General features: G+C 41.5%; 1 protein-coding gene across 1 annotated transcript in view; it reads right to left on the minus strand.

Annotated features, from left to right (window-relative positions):
• The window catches only part of LOC142196760 (glutathione hydrolase-like YwrD proenzyme), a 65,697-nt gene that overhangs the window by 39,409 nt on the left and 4,690 nt on the right, over nucleotides 1-21,598 (minus strand). The window contains exons 2-5 of the mRNA XM_075266733.1: nucleotides 14,688-14,835; nucleotides 4,620-4,773; nucleotides 3,290-3,443; nucleotides 1,965-2,171 (exon numbers count right to left, since the gene is read on the minus strand). Coding sequence (XP_075122834.1) covers nucleotides 1,965-2,171; nucleotides 3,290-3,443; nucleotides 4,620-4,773; nucleotides 14,688-14,787 — 615 coding nt within the window. The 5' untranslated portion in view covers nucleotides 14,788-14,835. The remainder of the gene's footprint in view (nucleotides 1-1,964; nucleotides 2,172-3,289; nucleotides 3,444-4,619; nucleotides 4,774-14,687; nucleotides 14,836-21,598) is intronic.

Genomic DNA, 21,598 nt, shown 5'->3' on the forward strand with positions numbered 1-21,598 from the left:
TGCTGCCCCTACAAATGACTGCTGAACATGGAGATGCTGAACTAATACCGATGGCCTTTTTATGGATGTAATGGATGAACCTTACACTCAGTAGTACATATAATAGAAAACAGGTAAAGAAAATGTGAGGGAATAAGTGCTCTGGTTTTTATGTTGTTATTAGATGACCATTAGCAATTATCTGTTTCTCTAGTTTTTCTTGGAACTGATTTCACAACTCTATATAAAACATGTGGGTATCCCGAAAGAAAACACAAGGAAGTGCTTATTAGCAGATCACAAGGTAGTTCTAAGATTAGCTCAGTTGCACAACCAATGACATAACAAATTATCCCCTTACCACAGTCATTACAGACGTCATTGTACAGTCACTTGTGTTAATTGCTTTCTGTTGACAAGCCAGCCACATTGGTAAAAGCCAATATACATACCCTATATAATGCTAAATAAGAGAGTGGATAATGGACGTGTACTCCTAAGTACATGCTTATCTACAAGTACCATCAAGGAATTATTATAATTACTACAGGTTTCAACATTTCTTTAGGGAACTATAAGGATGACGTAGGAAGTATGAAAGAAAGACGCTGAAGAAGACCATAAGACTGCTCAGAGGAGTGTAGTAATATATATTCCCAAAATACTCTAAATTGGCCATTTTTTTCCTTGGCCAGACATAGAAAACAAAGCGGCCCTCTGGTTCACTGGGGATGTGGAGTTGGTATGCCAAACCATAGACTCCAACTCCTCTATTTATCTACAATCTAACTCCAACTACATCATAAATGGCTGACAGCCATGGACACACAAACCTATAAGGCTGGGTTCACATGGGGTATTTTGGACCGGAATTTGATGCGGAGGTCGCCTAAGATTCCGGTCCAAAAAACGGGAAGCTACAACTGGTTCCCGGATTAGGCCCAAATGAATGGGCCTAGTCGAAAGCAAGTATCTTCAGGCGGACGTCCGCAGCTGAATCGGCTGCGGCTTCCGCCTGAAGAATGAGCATGTTGCTCATTCGAGCTCCCGGAAAAAAGAACTGATTTCAATGGGAGTCAGTTTTTTGGTTAGGATTTTGAGGCGGATTCTGCCTCAAAATCCTAACCAAAATACCCTGTGTGAACCCAGCCTAATGCTCTTCTAATTCATTAAAAAACTAGTTATTAAATTCCTATGAATGTAAATAAATATTAAATGTTAATAATGGTATAATATACTTAAAATAGTTATTACAATTCCATCCAACATTGTTCTGACTCCAACACCAAGATTCTGACTCTACAAACCTAAGGCTCACTATAAACATTTTACAATAAAATTAGTAGTGTATATTCTAAACAAAGGTTTTCCCTTTCTTAATCCCAGTGGTGTGGTATTCCTGAAAGAAGAAATAATGATTGACGGTAGTCACACATCAATGTACACTCATGAAACAATGGCATTTTTGATTCCTTTATCCTAGCCAAAAACTGCTTTCTGCGTAATCTCCCAATGATCACTGAGCACAATGAAACTGTTCTGCCACCTGCCATAACTTTCCATAGAAGGTTTTATCCATTTAGCCACACAATAGGGAATTCAGAGAATTCAATAAACACTGTTTTTGTGTCCTTAAAAAATTGGATTTGTTTGTCTGATTTTTTTTTTTTTTTTTAACAGTGATGTGAAACACTGATGTCCATGTATACGGGTGGCCATCCTTTGCATCCATTTTTTGCATCAGTTTTTTTGCATCTGGTACACAGATGTGATAAACGGATATAACAAGGGTGAGCCCATGAGTACTGTTTTGCAATTCACTGCTGAGATCAATGATCTTTTTCATTACGTGAAGTACTTTGAAAGCAACTTGACAATAATTCGATGCTAAGCTGTTAAACACCTTTCAGGAACAGATATTATACTTCCCATGCATTAGACAAGTGGAAAGTGGATTAGAAACATCATTTAATATTCGCTTTTACCTTAAATGTGTTTGCCAGTGATGGATTCCTGAAAAGTTGCCCATGTTGTGGAGCTTGTCCGTTGATCAGCAGGTCTGCCCCAAACTTGTTATTGTTCGACTGGAGTTTATGGGCTGTGTCGTTCCACTGAAAGGCACTCACTTCAGATACCGGAAACCCAGATTCAGCGAGGTCAATAGCTGGTTGCAGAATTTCTCTGAGGCTCATCTATTAAGAATTCATAATATTCGATATAGGACAAAATAAGTTTAGTTATCATTTGTTTACAGTTTTGTTTGCCAAAATGCTAAGAAATGTAATAAAGTACGTTTGCTGACAAATCTTAAGCACTACTTTCAGGAAGGTTTTAGGCCAGTGGCCCCAAAAAATGCTGTGTTTTACAGTCTTTGCAAAGTAGATGGGCACACAGTGCAGAAAAATACCTGCAGCGGAAATTTTGCTATTTCCAATACCATCACGTTTTTGTAAATAGCAGTATGTCAATTGTACATACGGAGATGCTAGTGGTTTTTCTATAGGTATAATTCAAGCAGAAAGTCTGCAGATGAAAACTCTGCAGACTTTCTGTGAAAAGCGATGCAGGAAAAACCACAATGCGTTTCCAATACATTGTTAACTGCTTCGCTTTTTCGTTGCAGCCTGCTACGTGGGATTTTAGCCTTACAGGGGCTTCCATTATTTTTTCATGTCCTGTTAGGCTAAACCATCAATATCTGGTTGGTGGAGGTTGACACACAAATCCTGCTCCAATTAGCTGTTTGGGACAGATGTCAGGTCTATACAGTCTAAGGAGCTGAAAACATGATACTTTATAGTTCCTGAGCCATTCACTTCAATGGGAGCAGAGGTGCAGCAACACAGGACAGTCATTATGTACAATGTACAGAGCAATCTGTTTTCAGCTCCATATACTGTATAGTAATGAGCCCAACAGCAATTCTAAATAGTTTGTTGTGGGGGCCGGATGTTGCACAACATCAGATATTGAAGGCCTATTCTAACTAAGAGATCATTGTATGTTGAAAATATTGTATCCTGAAGCAATTGTATCCTGAGGCCATTGTAACTTGAGAGACCACTGTACAGTTGCAAAATACTGACCATACTACTGCTGTGTAAATAGGGACTATGTGCAAAATTTAATCGAGATGTCATGATCTACCTCACCTCCCTCTGATAAGTAATTTAGACCAGAAGAATGTTAATTAGTAATTTCTTAATGAATAATTTAAAGGACCATTCCGGGCAACGCTAATAACATTTGAAGGAGAGAAGTCATGTGGCTATATTGCTATATTCAATGTCAAACTGCAAATTCAGATTACCTTCTTACTTCCAAACAAAGAAACCGTGTCAACCCAAGCAGCAGCTGCCCCCGGCACAGTGACATTGTGAGCGTGTGTAGGAGGCAGGGGGTTATCCTCATCAAACCCTTCCTGCTTTAATAATTCCAAACTCAGTGCTGTTGGACACCTGCCACTGAAAAGTACAAAGTATATATCTGAATGAGGGGAGTATGATGATGCAGAGTACAAAAAGAAAATTGTTGCATAAAAATGACTATTATGTCAACAAATAACAATATACTAATGAGTTACTACATAGAAAATGGAGCTGTCTGCTTCTTGTTTCCCTCTGTGTATCAGAGTTGAGAACAGTTGACTGGTGGTGGTGACAGGCCCCATGGATCTGATATGATGACCTATACTTAGGATCATTTTAACCCGGAAAACCTCTTGAAGGGTCCATTCACACAGAAGAAAATGGTGAGGAATTTGGTGTGGAATTTCAGTGCTGAAAAAAAAAGCGCCTCCCATTGACTTCAATGGGTTCCTTTCCGTTCCTTGAAGTCAATGGGAGGCTTTTTTAAGCGTTGAAATTCCACACCAAATTCCTCACCATTTTCCTCCGTGTGAATGGACTCTAACACCCCTTTCTCTCCAGTTGTGAACAAACCTTTCTCGAGGTCTGAGCAATATACATTATAGTTTACCCTGAGTAGGATACATTCAGGAAGACTACAGAGGGAGCAGTCACTTCAAATGACTAACTTGGGAGAAGAGAAAAATGCAGCAAAAAAAAGTCAATGAATGTCTGTACCTGTAATTACCATATCTGCAGATCATATGTGCAACCTTTAGACCCCATGAACACCACTGTGGGCATCTGATGGGGGGCCAAGTTTGCAGCAGAATGACCTTGGATGACACTCTGACATTTGAGTGCATTCCATTATGCATTAATGTCTATAAGGGCTTCAGATCCAGTTCACTGTGATGACACGGAGCTGGAAAGGACTTGATCTATAATCATAATGTTGTTGGAACAGAATGAATTCAAAGCCCCCACAGACGTGAGTGCATAACAGAATACACTTGGATGTCATGCCGAGTGCCATCTGAGTGCATTTCGTTGTAAACTCTGGCCCACTTCAGATGCATACTCATACTCAGTCATGTGCATGGGGTGTTAGGCTAAGGCCCCACATGGCGAATCACAGCTAAAAAACACAATGGAATAAAATACAGCACATTTTCACGGCTTATCCCAATGGCTGCACATGTGATCTGCAGATCCAGTAATTCCAGGAATACTTTATGAACACATAAGAAATGTCTAAATTTTTTTCAAAGTAAACTATTGAGCCATCCATACCTCCCATTCAGGCCATAGACTTTTTTAGTTTCTGCTTCATAAAACAGGCAGAAGCAATCCCCACCGATTCCTGTGCTGCAGGGTTCAGTGACATTGAGGGCAGCAGCTACGGCCACGGCAGCATCAGCGGCATTCCCACCATTCTTCAGAATATCTGCAAATGAAAACACCAAAATATTACTTCGAATCTCTATATTACAATAGGCTTACAAACTCATTTATTAAAAAGCAAATACTAAGTAGACAAGTGATTGAGCCCAGTTACATATGTGATGCTAAGAAACAATGCACAAATTTATCGGTCAGTTATTAGTCATGCAATGACCTTTGTAAAAGCAAATATAGTTATATCAATGCAATCCTCACACATGTAGTCACTGCTGCTTCATAGTAGGTAGCATTATTTCAGTAGAAAGTGTCTGGGGAAACCCAATATAACGTGTTACATATAATAGACTATCATTAGAGCAAGCACATCAGTTGTATTAAAGGATAAGTCATATAAGCATATCATATGAGTGTACTACAAATATATAATGCATGTGAATGGGAAACTAATAAAATCACAACCACAGAACACCTACAAACACACCCTGTGTGAATCTAGCCTAAGGAATTGTTCACACCACTGAATCTGAGGGTTACGTGACGGCATTTGAAGACACAGGAATTACAATAAAATTGTGTGATTATAGCAAACCCATTATATGTTTGTGTAAAAATAAATAAATAAATCCTGCATCTGCTGCCAAAAAATCCAACCCAACAGTCATAAGGGCACTTGCAACATTTTTTTCATCAGGAAACACTAATATTGTTTATAGTCATTAATACTGTGTGTCACGGGATGGTTAGAGTCCGGCAATAGGCAATGTGTAATATATATTTCATGTGGAATGTATTCTCTAACCTGTTGTAAACATCAGTGTGTAGTTGGCTGATTCGGGTCTAGTGTGTTAGCACATTGTATGCAAATACCTCTAACTAGTGAGGACCAGTGAGGACAATGGGTGGAGATAATCTGATCAGTGTCTCCAAGAAGATGTTGGATGGTGCATTGTCCATAGTAGACAGGGAGTCTGCTCTCCTTGGTATAGGTGAGGGGGGAAGGATCTGTGACTCAGCCCTTCCCACCCACAGATATAGGTGTAACAGTTTAGTATATAGTTGTAGCTGGAGTTAGTATGTGTTAGCCGGCCTGTGCACAGCTCTGTAGAGAGCCAGGATTTAGTTACAGGACCAAGGAACCAAAGCTATCATTGGATTGTGACTTCTGTGGACTTATTGTTATTACGGTTGATGTGACCGCCGCCGGCTTCTAACTTTGTGGATTACAATAAATTGCTGTTGTCTCCCGACCTCTTGCGTCCGTGTTGATTCAAAAGACCTTCCGGAGGAAGACGTATACCTTTGCTCCGTGACAACTGGTTGGCAGCGGTGGGATCAACAGCGGACAGCGAGATGGACTACAGCAGCCCAGCGATTAATGGAGCCACAACCTCAGAATACAGGAACTGGACTATGGCAAGTCTACAAGTAAGGGCCCGGGAACTAAACCTGAGTTACCAGGGAAGAACGAAAGATCAACTGATCGAGGCACTGGAGGAGATGACCCTGCAAAGCGACCATGAGGAGGGCTGCCCCCAGGAGACTGGAGAGATACAGGAGTGGCAGGTACAGACCCAAAAGAGCAGATGGGTTGTTTTGTATGAGGAGGAATTGGCAGTGCTGGGGCTAGAAGCAACTGCAGAGCAAAGGAGTAGAGCGTTACAGAGGGCTCAGGAATCGGAGAAGGAGGAACAGAGAATGGCGCATGAAAAGGAAAGAATGGCGCATGAAATGCGAATGGCTGAGATAACTGCGCGGAATTATAATCAAACGTCGACCCCCAGCCCAACAGTGAGAGAACCACCATATGTCTCCCATAAACACTTCAAGACCTTTGAGGAAGCGGCTGGGGATGTTGATGGATATTTTCAGGACTTCGAACACCAGTGCCGCCTGATGGAAGTCCCAGAGAAGGATTGGGTCCGGTATCTGGTGGGGCACCTACGAGATGGGGCTGCGGAAGCTCTCAGAGCCATGGACCCTAGTGATCAGCGGGACTATGAGGCCATTAAAAGAGCGGTGCAGAAGTATTATGCAGTCACTCCAGAATCCTACCGAGTTCAGTTCCGCTCTTTGTCTTACAATGGGGGAAGCTCCTTCCACATGTTCGCCCACAAGTTGAAGCAAGCATGCAAGCGCTGGCTAGAAGGAGAGGAGGCTGTCACAGTCGATAAGATCCTCCAAGTCATACTTAAGGAACAGTTCTTTTCCCAGTGCCCCGCTGAGATCCGTGAGTGGGTGCTGGAACGGAACCCAGCCACAGTTGAGCAAGCTGCTTCTCTTGCAGATGAGGGCCTGACCATCAAGCCGCAGTGGAAGAGGTTGTTTGCAGAGGAGCGGAAAACTACCACAGTCCGCCAGACACCCTTCAGCCAGCCAACCACCTTTCGTGCCCGGCCTCAGGATTACAATTCCCCCTCTACCCCTGTCCCAGCCCATCGGCCTCCAGCTATGAACAACCCTGTCCCTAGACAACGACCTACTGGAAGAATGCTAGAGCGCAGATGTTTTGGGTGCGGGCGGCCTGGACATTTGCAAGCTAGTTGCCCTGTTAACATGGGGGCACGGGCCACCGTGGCATCCCGGCCTATTCACTACCTGGGAACCACTCCTAGGACAGAAAGTTTGGCCCCATTTCCAGATGACTCCATGAATGACACATCTGTTCCACCTCCAGGGGTCTATGGGATTCAGCCTTCCGCCACACATCCCGCAAACCTTCAGCGGAAGCACGTGCAGGAGGTCCTACTGGATGGCCGAACAGTTGTTGGATTCCGGGACTCGGGAGCTTTCCTAACGGTAGCGGACCCCCGAGTTGTGCGACCCGAGGCCCTAGAGGAGGGCCCTGGCATTTCTATCAAGTTGGCAGGGGGTACTCAAAGACGTATTCCTAAAGCTACCGTGGAACTCGACTATGGTTATGGACCAAAACGATGCACAATTGGTGTGATGAGCGGGCTGCCGGCCGATGTTCTGTTAGGCAACGATGTTGGAAATCTACAGTGCCACTTTGTGGGAGCAGTGACCCGAAGCCAAGCTCAGAGAGACGCCAACATGGATCGACCGGATTTTCTGCCAGATGCCAGCCCTTCAAACCTACAACTTTACCATTCAGTACCGCCGAGGGAACCAACACCAGAACGCAGATGGGTTATCCCGGCAGGAGGACATATGAGCTATAGAGACTGATGTGCATTCCCCAATTTACCTGTGTAGGCCAATTGTGTCATGCACATGTTTTGAGAGGGGGAGGGGTTGTCACGGGATGGTTAGAGTCCGGCAATAGGCAATGTGTAATATATATTTCATGTGGAATGTATTCTCTAACCTGTTGTAAACATCAGTGTGTAGTTGGCTGATTCGGGTCTAGTGTGTTAGCACATTGTATGCAAATACCTCTAACTAGTGAGGACCAGTGAGGACAATGGGTGGAGATAATCTGATCAGTGTCTCCAAGAAGATGTTGGATGGTGCATTGTCCATAGTAGACAGGGAGTCTGCTCTCCTTGGTATAGGTGAGGGGGGAAGGATCTGTGACTCAGCCCTTCCCACCCACAGATATAGGTGTAACAGTTTAGTATATAGTTGTAGCTGGAGTTAGTATGTGTTAGCCGGCCTGTGCACAGCTCTGTAGAGAGCCAGGATTTAGTTACAGGACCAAGGAACCAAAGCTATCATTGGATTGTGACTTCTGTGGACTTATTGTTATTACGGTTGATGTGACCGCCGCCGGCTTCTAACTTTGTGGATTACAATAAATTGCTGTTGTCTCCCGACCTCTTGCGTCCGTGTTGATTCAAAAGACCTTCCGGAGGAAGACGTATACCTTTGCTCCGTGACACTGTGTCGTCCTTATCATTGGCTGACCCTTAGATATGAATGGGGGCCTCCTGACTCTACCCTAACAGCCGAGGTCAGGGATAAGGATACAGCATTTCAGTTTCAAAATGGCCGATCCTTTAGTTCTTAGCAAAATAATCCACTGCCAGAGGCATCAGCTCTCCCCACTGACAACACATGCATGCTTAGCTGGGCAGGCATGCATGTGTGTGATGGATTGGAGAGAGGCAATACCATTCATCCAATAATGATTTTATATGTTTAATATGTATGGCCAGCTTTATAGCTCCATTTCTGTTAAAAAGATACCAGTAAGCTTAATTTTGGAGTGTTAACTAAAAAAAAAAGGGTAAAATTAGGGAACTTCTGTTTAATACAGTTTCCTAATATTATATTGGAAGCCGTCAGTCTATTTTTGTTTATCATTAATTTTGCAGCACATCACTTCCACATTACAACACATCTTACACCCTTCTTATCACCCCCGTTGTATCACATTATCACTCATAGGAGCCCCATTTATAGTATATTTCTTCTCACCCTTGCAGCACATCTGCTACCCACCTATTACTCTATCTATTATCTACTTACTGTATACCTCTGTACTACTTTAGGTAGAAAATTCCTTTAGGCTAAGGCCCCACGTAGCAAGCCATGGCCAAAAAGTGCTGCGGAAAAAAAACATGGCGGAAGAACATCAAGTTTTCCTCTGCAGTCTTTCTGTCCCTATTATACCTATACGGAAAATGACAGTATTTCCATTGGTATAATTAGCATGCTGCGATTTCCAAAACTGTGACGGCTTTGGAAGTCGCAGCAACTCCACGGTGCTTGTTTTTCGCTAGAATCCTATCCACCTTGCAGTGACTGTAAAACACCACAGTTTCCTCTAGGGCGTTTACAGCACGTGGGGCCCCCGCCTTAATGTCAATTTACTGCTATTTACCTAGTGTCATAATATTTCTTCTTCATATTCAATCTTGTAGGTATTAAATGTTGTAATACCTATAAATATTGCTAAATTCTTTAACTTAATTTAGTTTCCAAACTTCAATGTAAAAAAAATTTTGTTTAAAAAGATTGTGACACACACACACACACCACATATCCTCAGGAGTCAGACCCCAGCAATCAGGAGAATGGGGACCCCAAATGTCCCATGAATGCCCCATGTAAATTATGGAGTTGCTGTGACAGTGATCTCTGGCTGCCTCATAGAAGCGAATGGAGTACTGGCAATGCATGCTTACTGGTGCTTCATCTATGGAGAATTTACATGATCCCTGGGGATCCAAGCAGTCGTCCTCCAGCAGTCTGACACTTATATGCTATTCTATGGATATTCGATAAATGTCAATTGTGGCCCAGCCCCTTTCACTCTACCTCCTATAGGTCTGTTGTTCTGATCTGTCAGAGAATCAACTGACAATAAAATTGACTAGTTGCACATTTTTTTCTATCTAAAAAACGAAGGGGATCTGACACTTTTTTTTTAAATTTACATCAATCATGAACGATACAGATGGAAAGTGTTCCGTTTGTATTGGCCAAATTTGCAATATTAAAGGTAACTTGACACCATGAAAATGAAGCCTAATCTGCAGGAATCAAGTTATAGAACAGATAGATCTGAACAGATCGATGTATAGTTTTGTGGGGAACGATTCAGTATAACTTGTCTTTATACATTTATTTCTCTATTCCTTCTATGCATTGGAGTAATAAGGTCCATTGGGCAGTCCTGACTGTGACTGACAGCTATCTATGCATGTACATGTCATCGAGGCTGTCACTCACTGTAAGGATCACTCAATGGACTCAATTTCTCCTTCCAAGCATACAAAGAACAGAGAAATAAATGAATAAATGACAAGGAATACCCAATTCTTCCCCACAAAACAATATACTGTATCTATCTGCTCAGCTCTGTCTGCTTGACTTGATGCAGAAAGCGTGTAACTTTGTGCAGACTAGACTACGTCCTCACAGTGGCAAGTTCCTTTTAGGCTGAGGCCCCACATTGCAGAAACGCAGCTTTCTTATTGCAGATTTTGCTGTGTTTTTTTGAACCAAAGCAGAAGGGAGAAGTGGAAGAGCTTACTATATATTTCCCATTACTTTTGTAGCCTTTCTTGGCTTGGCTTTGGCATAAAAAGACACAACAAAATCTACAGCAAAAAAACCTGCGTTTCCGTAATGTGGGGCCTCAGCCTTAATACCTGTTATTCTGATCCTCTCATGGAACAGATAAACAGACCTAGAAACAGTAATGTAAAATAAGTTATAATATTGTATAAATTATATATTGTATTGCATTAATATTGTATAATATATTATAGAAATGTTTACCTATTACAAGCCTGAAATATATACATGGGATTGTTTGCTCTTTATATATTTAGAATTATATAACAAAATGTAATTTGAGTAAACATTCGGTATAAGAGTGTATGATTTTACTGCAGGCCACCTGTTTCACAGTCTTTTTATCAGATTTATATATTTGTCATGTAATTCGCTTTCCTGACAATGACCTTTAAAACATTCCCATTAGGGGGACCTTTAATGTTGAACTAGGTGACTTTCTTTTGTACACAGAAACCAACAGTCAAATCCGACATAGAGGACGAAACTTTCAAAACTCATAGTAAATGTACAAGTAATATATTATATATATATACACACACACACACACTACAGATAATCCCCTGATCCACTTATTTTTCATTTAGCATTATTAGACGTGCACGGCCATTAATCTACATACATAAAATACCCCATTTTCATTAAAGCGGCTGCAAAATATTTAGTGACTACATCTTTCCCTGCAAACTCTGCTGGGGTCTCAAGAGCGGCTCTCATATTTAGGGAATTCTACTGTCAGGTTTCCTGATAACTACGAACTACGTGTTACTTTGCTTAAAGGGAAAAATATATATACATTTTTTTTTTATATGTAGATTGTGACCCCCATATAGGGATCACAATGTACTTTTTTTTTCTCCTATCAGTATGTATTTTATAGAACGGGAGGAAATCCACGCAAACGCGGGGAGAACATACAAACTCCTTGCAGATATTGTTTCTGGCGAGATTCGAACCCAGGACCCCAGCGCTGCAAGGCTGCAGTGCTAACCACCGTGTTACCCCAGGAAAAATATTTTTGTAACATGCCGGGAAAAAGTAAGCTAGTGCCCTATAAAAAGCTATATTACTATCACCCACTAGTGCATTCAGACCCTATTACACAGTCTGTTTACCAGGAAAAACAGTTCCTCATAACTGGCCTGTGTAAAGTTACCACTGATCTGTTGACAGACCAGATGTTTGTTTGTCAGGTGACTGTATCTTTTATGTGGGACCTAAACTCATTGCTAGTTGGCAGTATATCGCCCTATGTAAATAGAGCACTGTGCTGCCAACAAATACAATCCTCATAGAGATGCATGATTCCTTCATTCACATACACAGGGGTGATTGCTGCATGTAAAAGCAGCCAACAAGTGGGCAACGATCAGGAATGAATGTATATTACTAGGAACTTTTGTGCCCAATGTCGGCCTGGTCTTAGCTTTTCCCATTTATTCACCAAAAAATAAACTGGACAACAAAACATGATAGCAGCTAGATTAAATATTCACAATTATCATAAATGTACATGACTTTTTTTTTTTTTTTTTTTTTTTTTTTTTACACTTGCCTAGAACTATTGCACTGTACTATATATTAAAAGGAAAACAGATCATATAAACAGGATTCAGTAATTCAGCATAAGTTCACAAATGTCCTTAGAAACATCTATAGATATATGAAGTATCGGTTTTCTCCCCTATATGTTTACAACACAGAACAGTGACCTTGGTTCCCATCCCCACCAAGAAAACTATTAACTTTATTAACTAACATACATATAACAACCGTCCCAACAGTCAGATCTAATCAATAAGGATCCTAAGAAGCATTTCTGTAATAGTGGGGCAGGCATACAACTGGAAACTTGCAACAGAGATAAGAGTTTGGTATGGAATTATCACTGTATACATAATTGATCGAATTACTCAGGCATTATGTTCACAGTACAAGAAAATCCGACATGTAAGCAAGAAAGAACAAACAATGTTATATGTCCTGTACTTAGAACCCAGGGGTGTGTGGGGGAAAGGTGATCCAAAATCAATAGAAGTAAAAGTCTTTCATGGTTACAGTAGTCAGGCTATAAATGCCCTTCCCTGAGTTACGTAGTAATGGCAGCTTTAAATATTTATCTATGAGAAATGGATGTTGTAATGAAATTATCGATACAAGGAATTGAGCAATATTGATGTAGGGGAATTGTGCAACGGTCACGAGACAAAGTTTGTTAGGGAATCCGTTTTTTGCCTTCCTCTATCTGGCTATGTAAGTGACTACTACACATGAATACTCAATCTCTCAAAGAGGCTGTTTAAAATGCATTATAAAGGTTATTATAGTCCCAAACCTAATATATAATTCAGGGCAGTGGTGAAAAATAACAAAATTAGCTCACTTTATTGCTCAGTATAGTCCTACATATTCAATGGCTGACAGCGACGCCTTCTAACTATCCCATATACATGCTTTGGGGGGGGGGGCATTCACACGGAGGATGTTAAAATATAAAAAACAAAAAAAACTTTGCAAGTCTAAGATAAGAACTGGGGGATCTGGCAATTGATTGTTTGTTGTTATAAGTATATAGTAACTAGCCTTTCCCCCCCCCTCCCTCCTGTAATTCTAGCCCTGTGTCCAGTTATAAATATGCAGCCTCTACAGAGTGTTTTTTAGTTATATCTGAAGAAGAAGCTCAGAGGAAAGCTTCGAAACGTCATATTCTGTCATCATTATGAGTTAGCCATTAAAAAAGGTATCACCTACTGAAGACTTGCAAAGTTTTTTTTGTTTTTTATATTTTATAACCACTGGCTAACACGGTACCAAAACAAACATTTTCCTTTTACCACGGAGGATGTTGACACTGATTCTGGCATGATAGCTTGTGGCAGAATATGTGCTGAAAAAAGACTCCCATTGACTTCAATGAGTTCCGCGTGGAAAACGGAACCCACTATTCTGATACTATTCTAAGGATAGATCATCAATATGTAAAAAATCGTCAGTAAATCCATGACATATTTAATTGTTCTTCTTTCATCCAGAGACTGTGGTGCAGATTTCATCCAGAGAGAGAAAAACTTGCCAAGGGGACTTTTTCGTCCAACAAAATGAAAGAGCATAACAGAAACCGATACCTAATGGACCACATTATAGTCAATGGGATCCATCAGGTTCACTTTGTGTATGACACTGGATGGATCCTTCTCTTAGTGTCTACTCCAATTTTCAGAAAGAAAAACTAAATAGATATTAGTGATGTGAATCCCGACTTTCTGAGAAATTTGACGCTAGGTTCACACCTGCGCTGGGGTTTTAATTTTTTTCTTCCGCTTGGGGACCTGAAAAAAACAGTAACCCAATCTGCTTAAAAAACAGAGACCCCATAGACTGTTTGGTTTACGCCTGAAAAATGAGAAAACATTTTCAAGAAGAATGTGAGACGGAAACTTCAGGTAGAGACTGAGCGCAGATGTGAACCTAACCAGACTCCAACAGGGATGTTCATTCAGCTTTCTCAGGGCTATACCCCAGCAATCTTAAGAAGGCCATAAACATGACATCAATGTTGACTGATAATTATCTCTCTTTAACTCCACCATAAAAATGTGCAAACAGGCAAATTATTGTAAATGTACACAAGTAACCGCTAACAGAGCTGAAATTTGATGTGTTAGGACCCTACCTGCCCAATGTTTCCACTTAAAGGCATCATAAGCAAATCCTGCTGTATGTCATACTCTATTCATATCATATCTATCTAGCTGCCTAGATGCATAGTGATACAGAACCTAGGGGAATATTAATGTGTAACTTAGTATTTATAGGAGTGTAAGGAATGACATTTGTACTCTCTGTAGATCCCTTCAAGTAAGGAATGGATGATTACAATTTTAAGGATGTGACAGTTCAATGTCTTATTTATTATATACTTATATATTTACTGGTGAATAAAAAAAAAAAATAGAGCTAATATATAAGGAATACCTAAGCCAATCTGTGTAGCCAGGGGTTGATTGGTAGCTACACAACCTCCAGTGCAAACAATGGGTGATCTTCTGGAAATGAACTCCAACATGCTGGTCATTGTTAGCTGGGTATAGTATCTTGTCAAGTTGCAATCCTAAAATAGAAGCTAAAATATACCATTAAAACAGTCTAAATACATCACACACCTTAACATAACATACAGTACATAACGTGCAGGCTGTATCCAAGTTATTGAATTTGTAAGTGTTTATGTTACGTTTGCTTGAACTTCTGCATCATCCGCTGGCTGCGGCGTGTTCAGTTTTGATTCTTTGCTTAGGGTTCTTATCGTGTTGTGTTATTCCTTCACCTTGGTACTTGATTTAGCACCACACCCATCTCCTTCACCTTGGTTTCCCTCTGCCCCTCTGATGGTTAATGTTGGTCTTGCCTTTATGATTGACAGCCTGTCTTCCTTTCAGGTCTGGGGCAGGTTCTTCATTCCTATTTATTGTTTGCTCGAAGTCACATTGGTGCTTGCTATCGCCCTGTGTGTGCTGGCGTTATTCTTGCTTACCTGAACTCTTATTATTGATCTTTGACTTTACCTTTGACTACTCTGGTAGATTACGATTTTGTACTGCGTTAATCGACTGTTACTGGACCCTTGGCTAGATGACCTCCTTTTGTTGTTTGACTTGTCTTCATTCTGGGTTGTCACATATATAGGAAGGGCCCGTCGACCATTTGTCGCCTCTTGGTTAGGACAGGAGCAGCAAGCAGGAAGGGATAGTGGGAGATTTCAGCTTAGGGCTCACTGTTATATTGTGCCCCTCCCCCAGGGTTCACCAGCAGCTACTGGGGAATTGCTCTTCTAGCAATTCCCTTACAATCTACTTCTTTATGGTACCATGAAAATACTTGATGCTGATGATAACACAGCTGGTTAACTGATGCAGATGACGTCACTCACATCGCACCTGCAGCTCCCTGAAAACTCCTGGAACAGAGACTGCTGACAGAGCAGCAGGGGAGTGAGGAAAGGTTACTATCAGTGATTTTTATGTTAAGCTTTGGGAGCAGATGCAGAGGGGACATTAAACTGGGGGTATGAAGATGAAGAGGCACAATAAACTTGGTGTGCAGGTGAAGAGGTACATTAAACTGGGGGGGGGGGGAAGAGATGAAGAGGGGCATTAAAGGGGTTGTTCAGGATACTAGATCCTCCCTCTATCTCCTCCCCTCTCCAGCCCTGCCCTCCTGTCTCCTCACTTTCCATCCTCTCCCCTCACTACATTGTTCCTGTCTCCAGCCCTACCCACCTGACTCCTCAGTTCCCATCCCCTCTCCTCACTACACCAGACCCAGCATACTTACCTGGTTGCATCATCAGCAATGCACATGCAGCGAACTATTGTGCATGCATGAGCCGGCTAGCTAGGGAAAAAGGTAGAGAGGCAGTGAGTGTGAGAGGGAGGTGTGGTTAGGGATAGCTTGTATTATTATGTTGACTGCCGAGGGTATTGTGGGCGGGCTAGCTAAGTAAACAGGGAAGGGTAGTGTGGGAAAAAGGGAGGGGGTGAGTTAGTGAGAGAGGGAGAAGTGAGGCATTCTGGAACTTGTAGGAAACATAGAACAGGACGTTAAGGATGCAAACAAACAGAGGATGCAATGTGCTCACTGAGAACCCCAGAATCCAGTCAAAACTGCTAAAGGTATTTGGTGGCATTTATTAACACATTAATGGCACTAACAGACCTTTTTTGAAAAATGATTTTATTTTTTTGCACAAAACACCACCTTTAAGCTGGGAAGTAGATGCATGGCAGCGTTAAAATTTGGGGGCAGATTCAGGAGATGTTAAACTGTGGGAGCAGATGGAGGGGGACAGTTAACTGGGAACAATAGGAGGAGGACATTAAACCATGGGGGTAGCTGGAGGAGGACATTAATGCCCACTGTATTGCGTATTACGTTGTACATCGGCACCTCCTCTTTGTGCGTCACAAAGAGGAGGTGCCAGCCATCAAGAAAAAGAGATGTCTCGCTCCCCAAAGGTCCGGATCAGAACATAGGTAAGATGATGGGGGAAGGGGGTGGGGGTTAGTTAGACTAGCACAGAAACATAGAAAAATGTGCCTGCAGAGGTCACATGAAAAGACATTTTTGGAACTTTAAAGTATAAACTTTTACTGCAACCATTACAAATGCCATTAGCCCCTACTGGCATAGTCAAAAACAAATTACAAAAACATTGAGATTCTCTGCCTATTATGATACAACAATAGCAATAAGCCATACATAATGTTTTCGCCAACTAAGGGCCCCTTCACACGGTGTTTACGTTCCGTGTATTCTCTCTACTCACTGTGTATTCTGTACATTTTAAATGGGTAAAAATACATGTGCAAAATGTAGTTAGCCATTGAGTTCAATGGCTTTTTCGTATAACACGTGTCTTTTTGCGCACGTGTCTGCAGAACATATATTGTAACATATTATACGAACATGCCATTGAACTCAATGGCTAACTACATTTTACACGTGTATTTTTACACATGTAAAATGTACAGAATACACGGAGAGTAAACTCCGTGTGAAGGGGCCCTTAGGGCACAACATAAGAGCAATGATAGCAATAGGAATAATGGCTAGATCTTGCCAGAAAGTTGATGAAACCATTTAGTGACACAAAGGGGGCATGGTCCATTAAGAGCAGGTCTTCACTTTCCATATATGGCCCTTAACAGATGCTCGCCCTAATGAAGAAAATTGACTTCCGCCCTTAAGAGACAGCAAAGTGACGTTCTGTGGCTAGTGAGGGGCACTCCTTATGAAGCCTTATCTTGTTGATGATATAGAGCAAAAAAAACTTGAACAGTTGTGGTGTCATTTGTTGTTCGTCTCCCCACCACTGTGGGTTTCTGTAGTTTTGTTCTATATTGCCCAGTATATGTGGTCATCCCAGCAGGATAGGTCTCCTGAAGAGTGGACCCCATGAGGGAATTGAACAGGGTCAGTCTCTTTGGGTGCTGCCCTTGCAAGAACGGGAGTGAATTTGGGGGATTAGGGCCAGCATTTGAAATGGGAATGGACTGAAGGGAATGGACTGAAGTGATCTTGTGTTCTTTAGTATTCTACAGAACACAAACCATAGCAATGAAGTAGTGTGAATGAAGCCTTATCAAAATAACATAATGAAACACAGTAACATCCACAAAGGATTATACATAAATAACACTGACCTACAACCTGACACACAGCAACTGTGTATTGTAAAGCAGAAGTTGGAACATAAAGCATGAAAATGGACTATAACAAATAAGATGACGTTACAGGTGCAATGCAGGAATAAATGCTCAGGGGAATATGGAGATCTACTTGTCATCTCAAGCTGAGAAGTAGCAAAATGTGATATTTGTCTCTGAACGTATAGATGTGCTTTAACAGATAAAGAGATGAAGATAAGATGCTCAGAAGTGGGTTCAATGTCCTAATGTTCCAGAATACATGAGAGCGAAACAGTAAAGCTCTGTTGATGTTGGCGGTAGTATAGTATGATGCTATATGCAGTTAAAGAAAGTCATAAAAGTGATGCATGCCCAATGTTCCTCACGCCTCCATTTTGTACAAGCTACAGTGTAACAGTGACTACATAACATACAGTTAGTGTCTCTAATATGTTAGCTACAACCAGGGCTGTGGAGTCAGGTCATATCACCAACTCCACTTCCGACTGCTCTATTTTTCCAAAGACCGACTCCAACTTCTGCAATGACTTCTTCGTAAATGGCTGACTGCATTGAAGCCCCTTTAATTTAGTAAAGAAAACTAGTGACTGATTTCCTAAGAAAGTCATGTGAACGCCGCCAATTATAAACTGACCCTGTTAAATTGGGGATCGGGTCTTCCCAAGGGTCAGTAACTCTGTGGACACAGCGCTAATAGCTGCTGGTGTCCAGGGAGACATGATCAGGACCTGATAGATTCAGGTCCCGATCATGTAGCAACCATGTCAGGGAAAGTTTGTTGCAGTAACAAACTTTCCCTGGCATTAGATCTGTATCTGACAGCTAACACCCTGTTCTGGCGAAGCGGAGCTCCGAGGTTTTAACCACTTGGATGCCAATGGGTTCTGCAATTTGTAAAGCCCTCTGGGGTCCCCACCCCCTCCCCCGTGGCAGGATTGAGGGGTGCCCATATGTATCTACTGCAGCCTGGGGTCAGGCCAATTACCCCAGGCTGCTAAGTGCTCCCAGTACCTGGTTGATCCTGCTCGGTAATGAGGAAATCAGCTTATGGATCTGCATAGGCTAACTTCCGGTATAGACTGCAATACACATGTATTGCAAGTCTATCATATAGAACCAGCGATGCTCTCTGATCGCTGGTTCTGGTGTCCTTAGAGGACAAATAAAAAATGTAAAAAAAAATTAATATAGTTATAAAGCCCCCAAAATTCCCTTTTCCTATATGATATGAATTATATTAAAAAAAAAAAAAACTAAAATATTGATAAAAACCATGCATATTTGGTATTGACGGATCCATATCAACCTGTACAATAAAACTGAAACATTATTTAACCTGCACGGTGAATATCGGGGAAAAAAAAAGGAAAATAAGCACCGGAAGCAATGATTTTTCGCCATCTCACCTTATAAAATATGCTATAAAAAGTGATCAAAAAGTCACAATGTACCCTATGTGGGGAATCGCTCAGGTAGTTGCTTGTAGCAATGCAGGAAACAAGGACACAGACACTGGATTGCACACAAGTTCAGGCTTTATTCACATGTAACACATGTCACAGGATAAACAAAACAAAACCCTTCTTGGCTGAGAGTAACTTAAACGTAAGGAAACTTTTCCCTGACTATACAGGAGACTGGCTACCAGTCTCCCACCTTGGCAACAACAACGGGTGGCACAGTACCTGCTTTGGAGGTCCGGTCTGGACAGTTCAACTCTGTCAGTGTGGTGCCACACTGCTAGTCTTCACACTCAGACTGTTATTAGGGCCTGATTAGTCAGCTGACCTCCCTGGTGTGAGTCTTTACCAAACACCCTTTAGCTGCCTGGCTGGGACATACCTGTCGTCCCAGACCACACCCTTCACTCTCTCACACCCGAAATAGTACCAATAAAAAGTACAGGTCTGTCCGCAAAAAATAAGCTACCAACCAACTCTGTCAACCGAAGAATAAAAATGTTACACGTCTCAGAAGATGGTGATGCAAAAATAATTTTTTTATTCCTCAAATGGATTTTTGTTCTGCAAAACTATTAACACATACAAAACAATATACATGAGATATCGTCATAAATGTACCAACCCACAAAATAAGGGTACCATGTTAGGGAGCGTTCACACTACCGTCAGTGTCCGACAGGTAGTGTCCGCTCCTAGTGTCCGTTCAAAATCTCGCATGGACATTAGGAGCGGACACTAGCTGTGTCCGTGACACTTGTCATTCATTTAAATGGCGATTGGATGCGTTCTTTTGCACTCCGTGCCTGTCCTTCACCGTCCGCTTGTAAAGATGTCCGACTTTTCAAGAGGACAGCAAAAACCTACATGTCAGGTTTTTCTGTCCGCTTGAAAAGTCGGACATCTTTACAAGCAGACAGTTAAGGTAGGGCACAGAAGAATGCACCCGATCGCCTTTTAAATGAATGACAAGTGTCACGGACACAGCTAGTGTCCGCTCTTAATGTCCGTGCGAGATTTTGAACGGACACTAGGAGCGGACACTACCTGTTGGACACTGACGGTAGTGTGAACGCCCCCTTAGTTATGCTGTACACTGTGTGGAAATTTTTTTAAAAAAAGTAAAACACAATACCAGAATTGATGTAGATTTTTTTTAATTCACCAAAAAAGAGTTAACAAAAGTTAGTCAATAAGTTATAAGAACCCAAAAATGTTATTACAAAATACATATATAACTTTAACAATGTGAAGACAAAACCCCCGAAAGAATTGCCAAATCATTAGAACACTGGCTGCGGCAGGAAGCGAATGTATAAGCTGTGCGAGCTTATTTCAGGATACAAAACCAGATTTAGAGCTTATGAGGGAAAATAAACCAGAAATGCCCCACAAACATAGGAGTTACTGGGGATATAGTAAGGAATTTGGTGTTCCCAATGTACTCCGCACAGCTTACATATTCACTCTTCACCATCTGCTGTGCAGTCACCTCTGGTGTACTAATGCTCATTACACCCCTTGATAAGTTCTTTGAGGGGTGCGCTTTTGTAAATGGGGTCATTCTCTAAGGAAATCCACTTTACTGGTACTTTAGAGGCTCTGCAAACATGACATGGTGTCCAGATACCAAACCTCTAACTCTGTTCTCCAAAAGCCACATAGCGCACCTTCACTTACTATGCTCTGCTGTGTACCCAAAATGCAGTTTAAGCCCACATGTATTACACTGGTGTTTATTTAATGTCATATGTGGGTATAAACAGCTGTTTGGGCACAGAAGAGAAGCACTGTTTTGGTTTTTGGAGCACAGACTTAGACTGTTTGATTTTTATACACTATGACACTTTTGCAGAACCCTGAAATGCCAGGAAAGTGGAATTCCCTGATACATGACACCATTTTGAAAACTACATCCCTGAAAGAATTTATCCAGGGGTACAGTGAGCATTTTTAACCCCTAAGTGATGCATTAATTAATTTTCCAGAAATGAATACACAGCTGACAGTGGAAGGTGTAAATGACAATTTTTCCAGGAATACGTCACTTCAGTGCGTAATATGTTGTGCCCGGCTTGTATCAGAGACAAATGCTCAGGACACCCACTTACCAATTTTTACAGTGTGTGTCTCTGCTAACACAAGTTCGGTACAACATATTGGGCATTGAAATGGCAAATCTATGGAAAAATTGCAATTTTTATTTTTCATTATCAGC

This window comes from Leptodactylus fuscus, chromosome 3 (genome assembly GCF_031893055.1).
Source record: "Leptodactylus fuscus isolate aLepFus1 chromosome 3, aLepFus1.hap2, whole genome shotgun sequence".
In the NCBI taxonomy this organism is placed as follows: Eukaryota; Metazoa; Chordata; class Amphibia; order Anura; family Leptodactylidae; genus Leptodactylus; species Leptodactylus fuscus.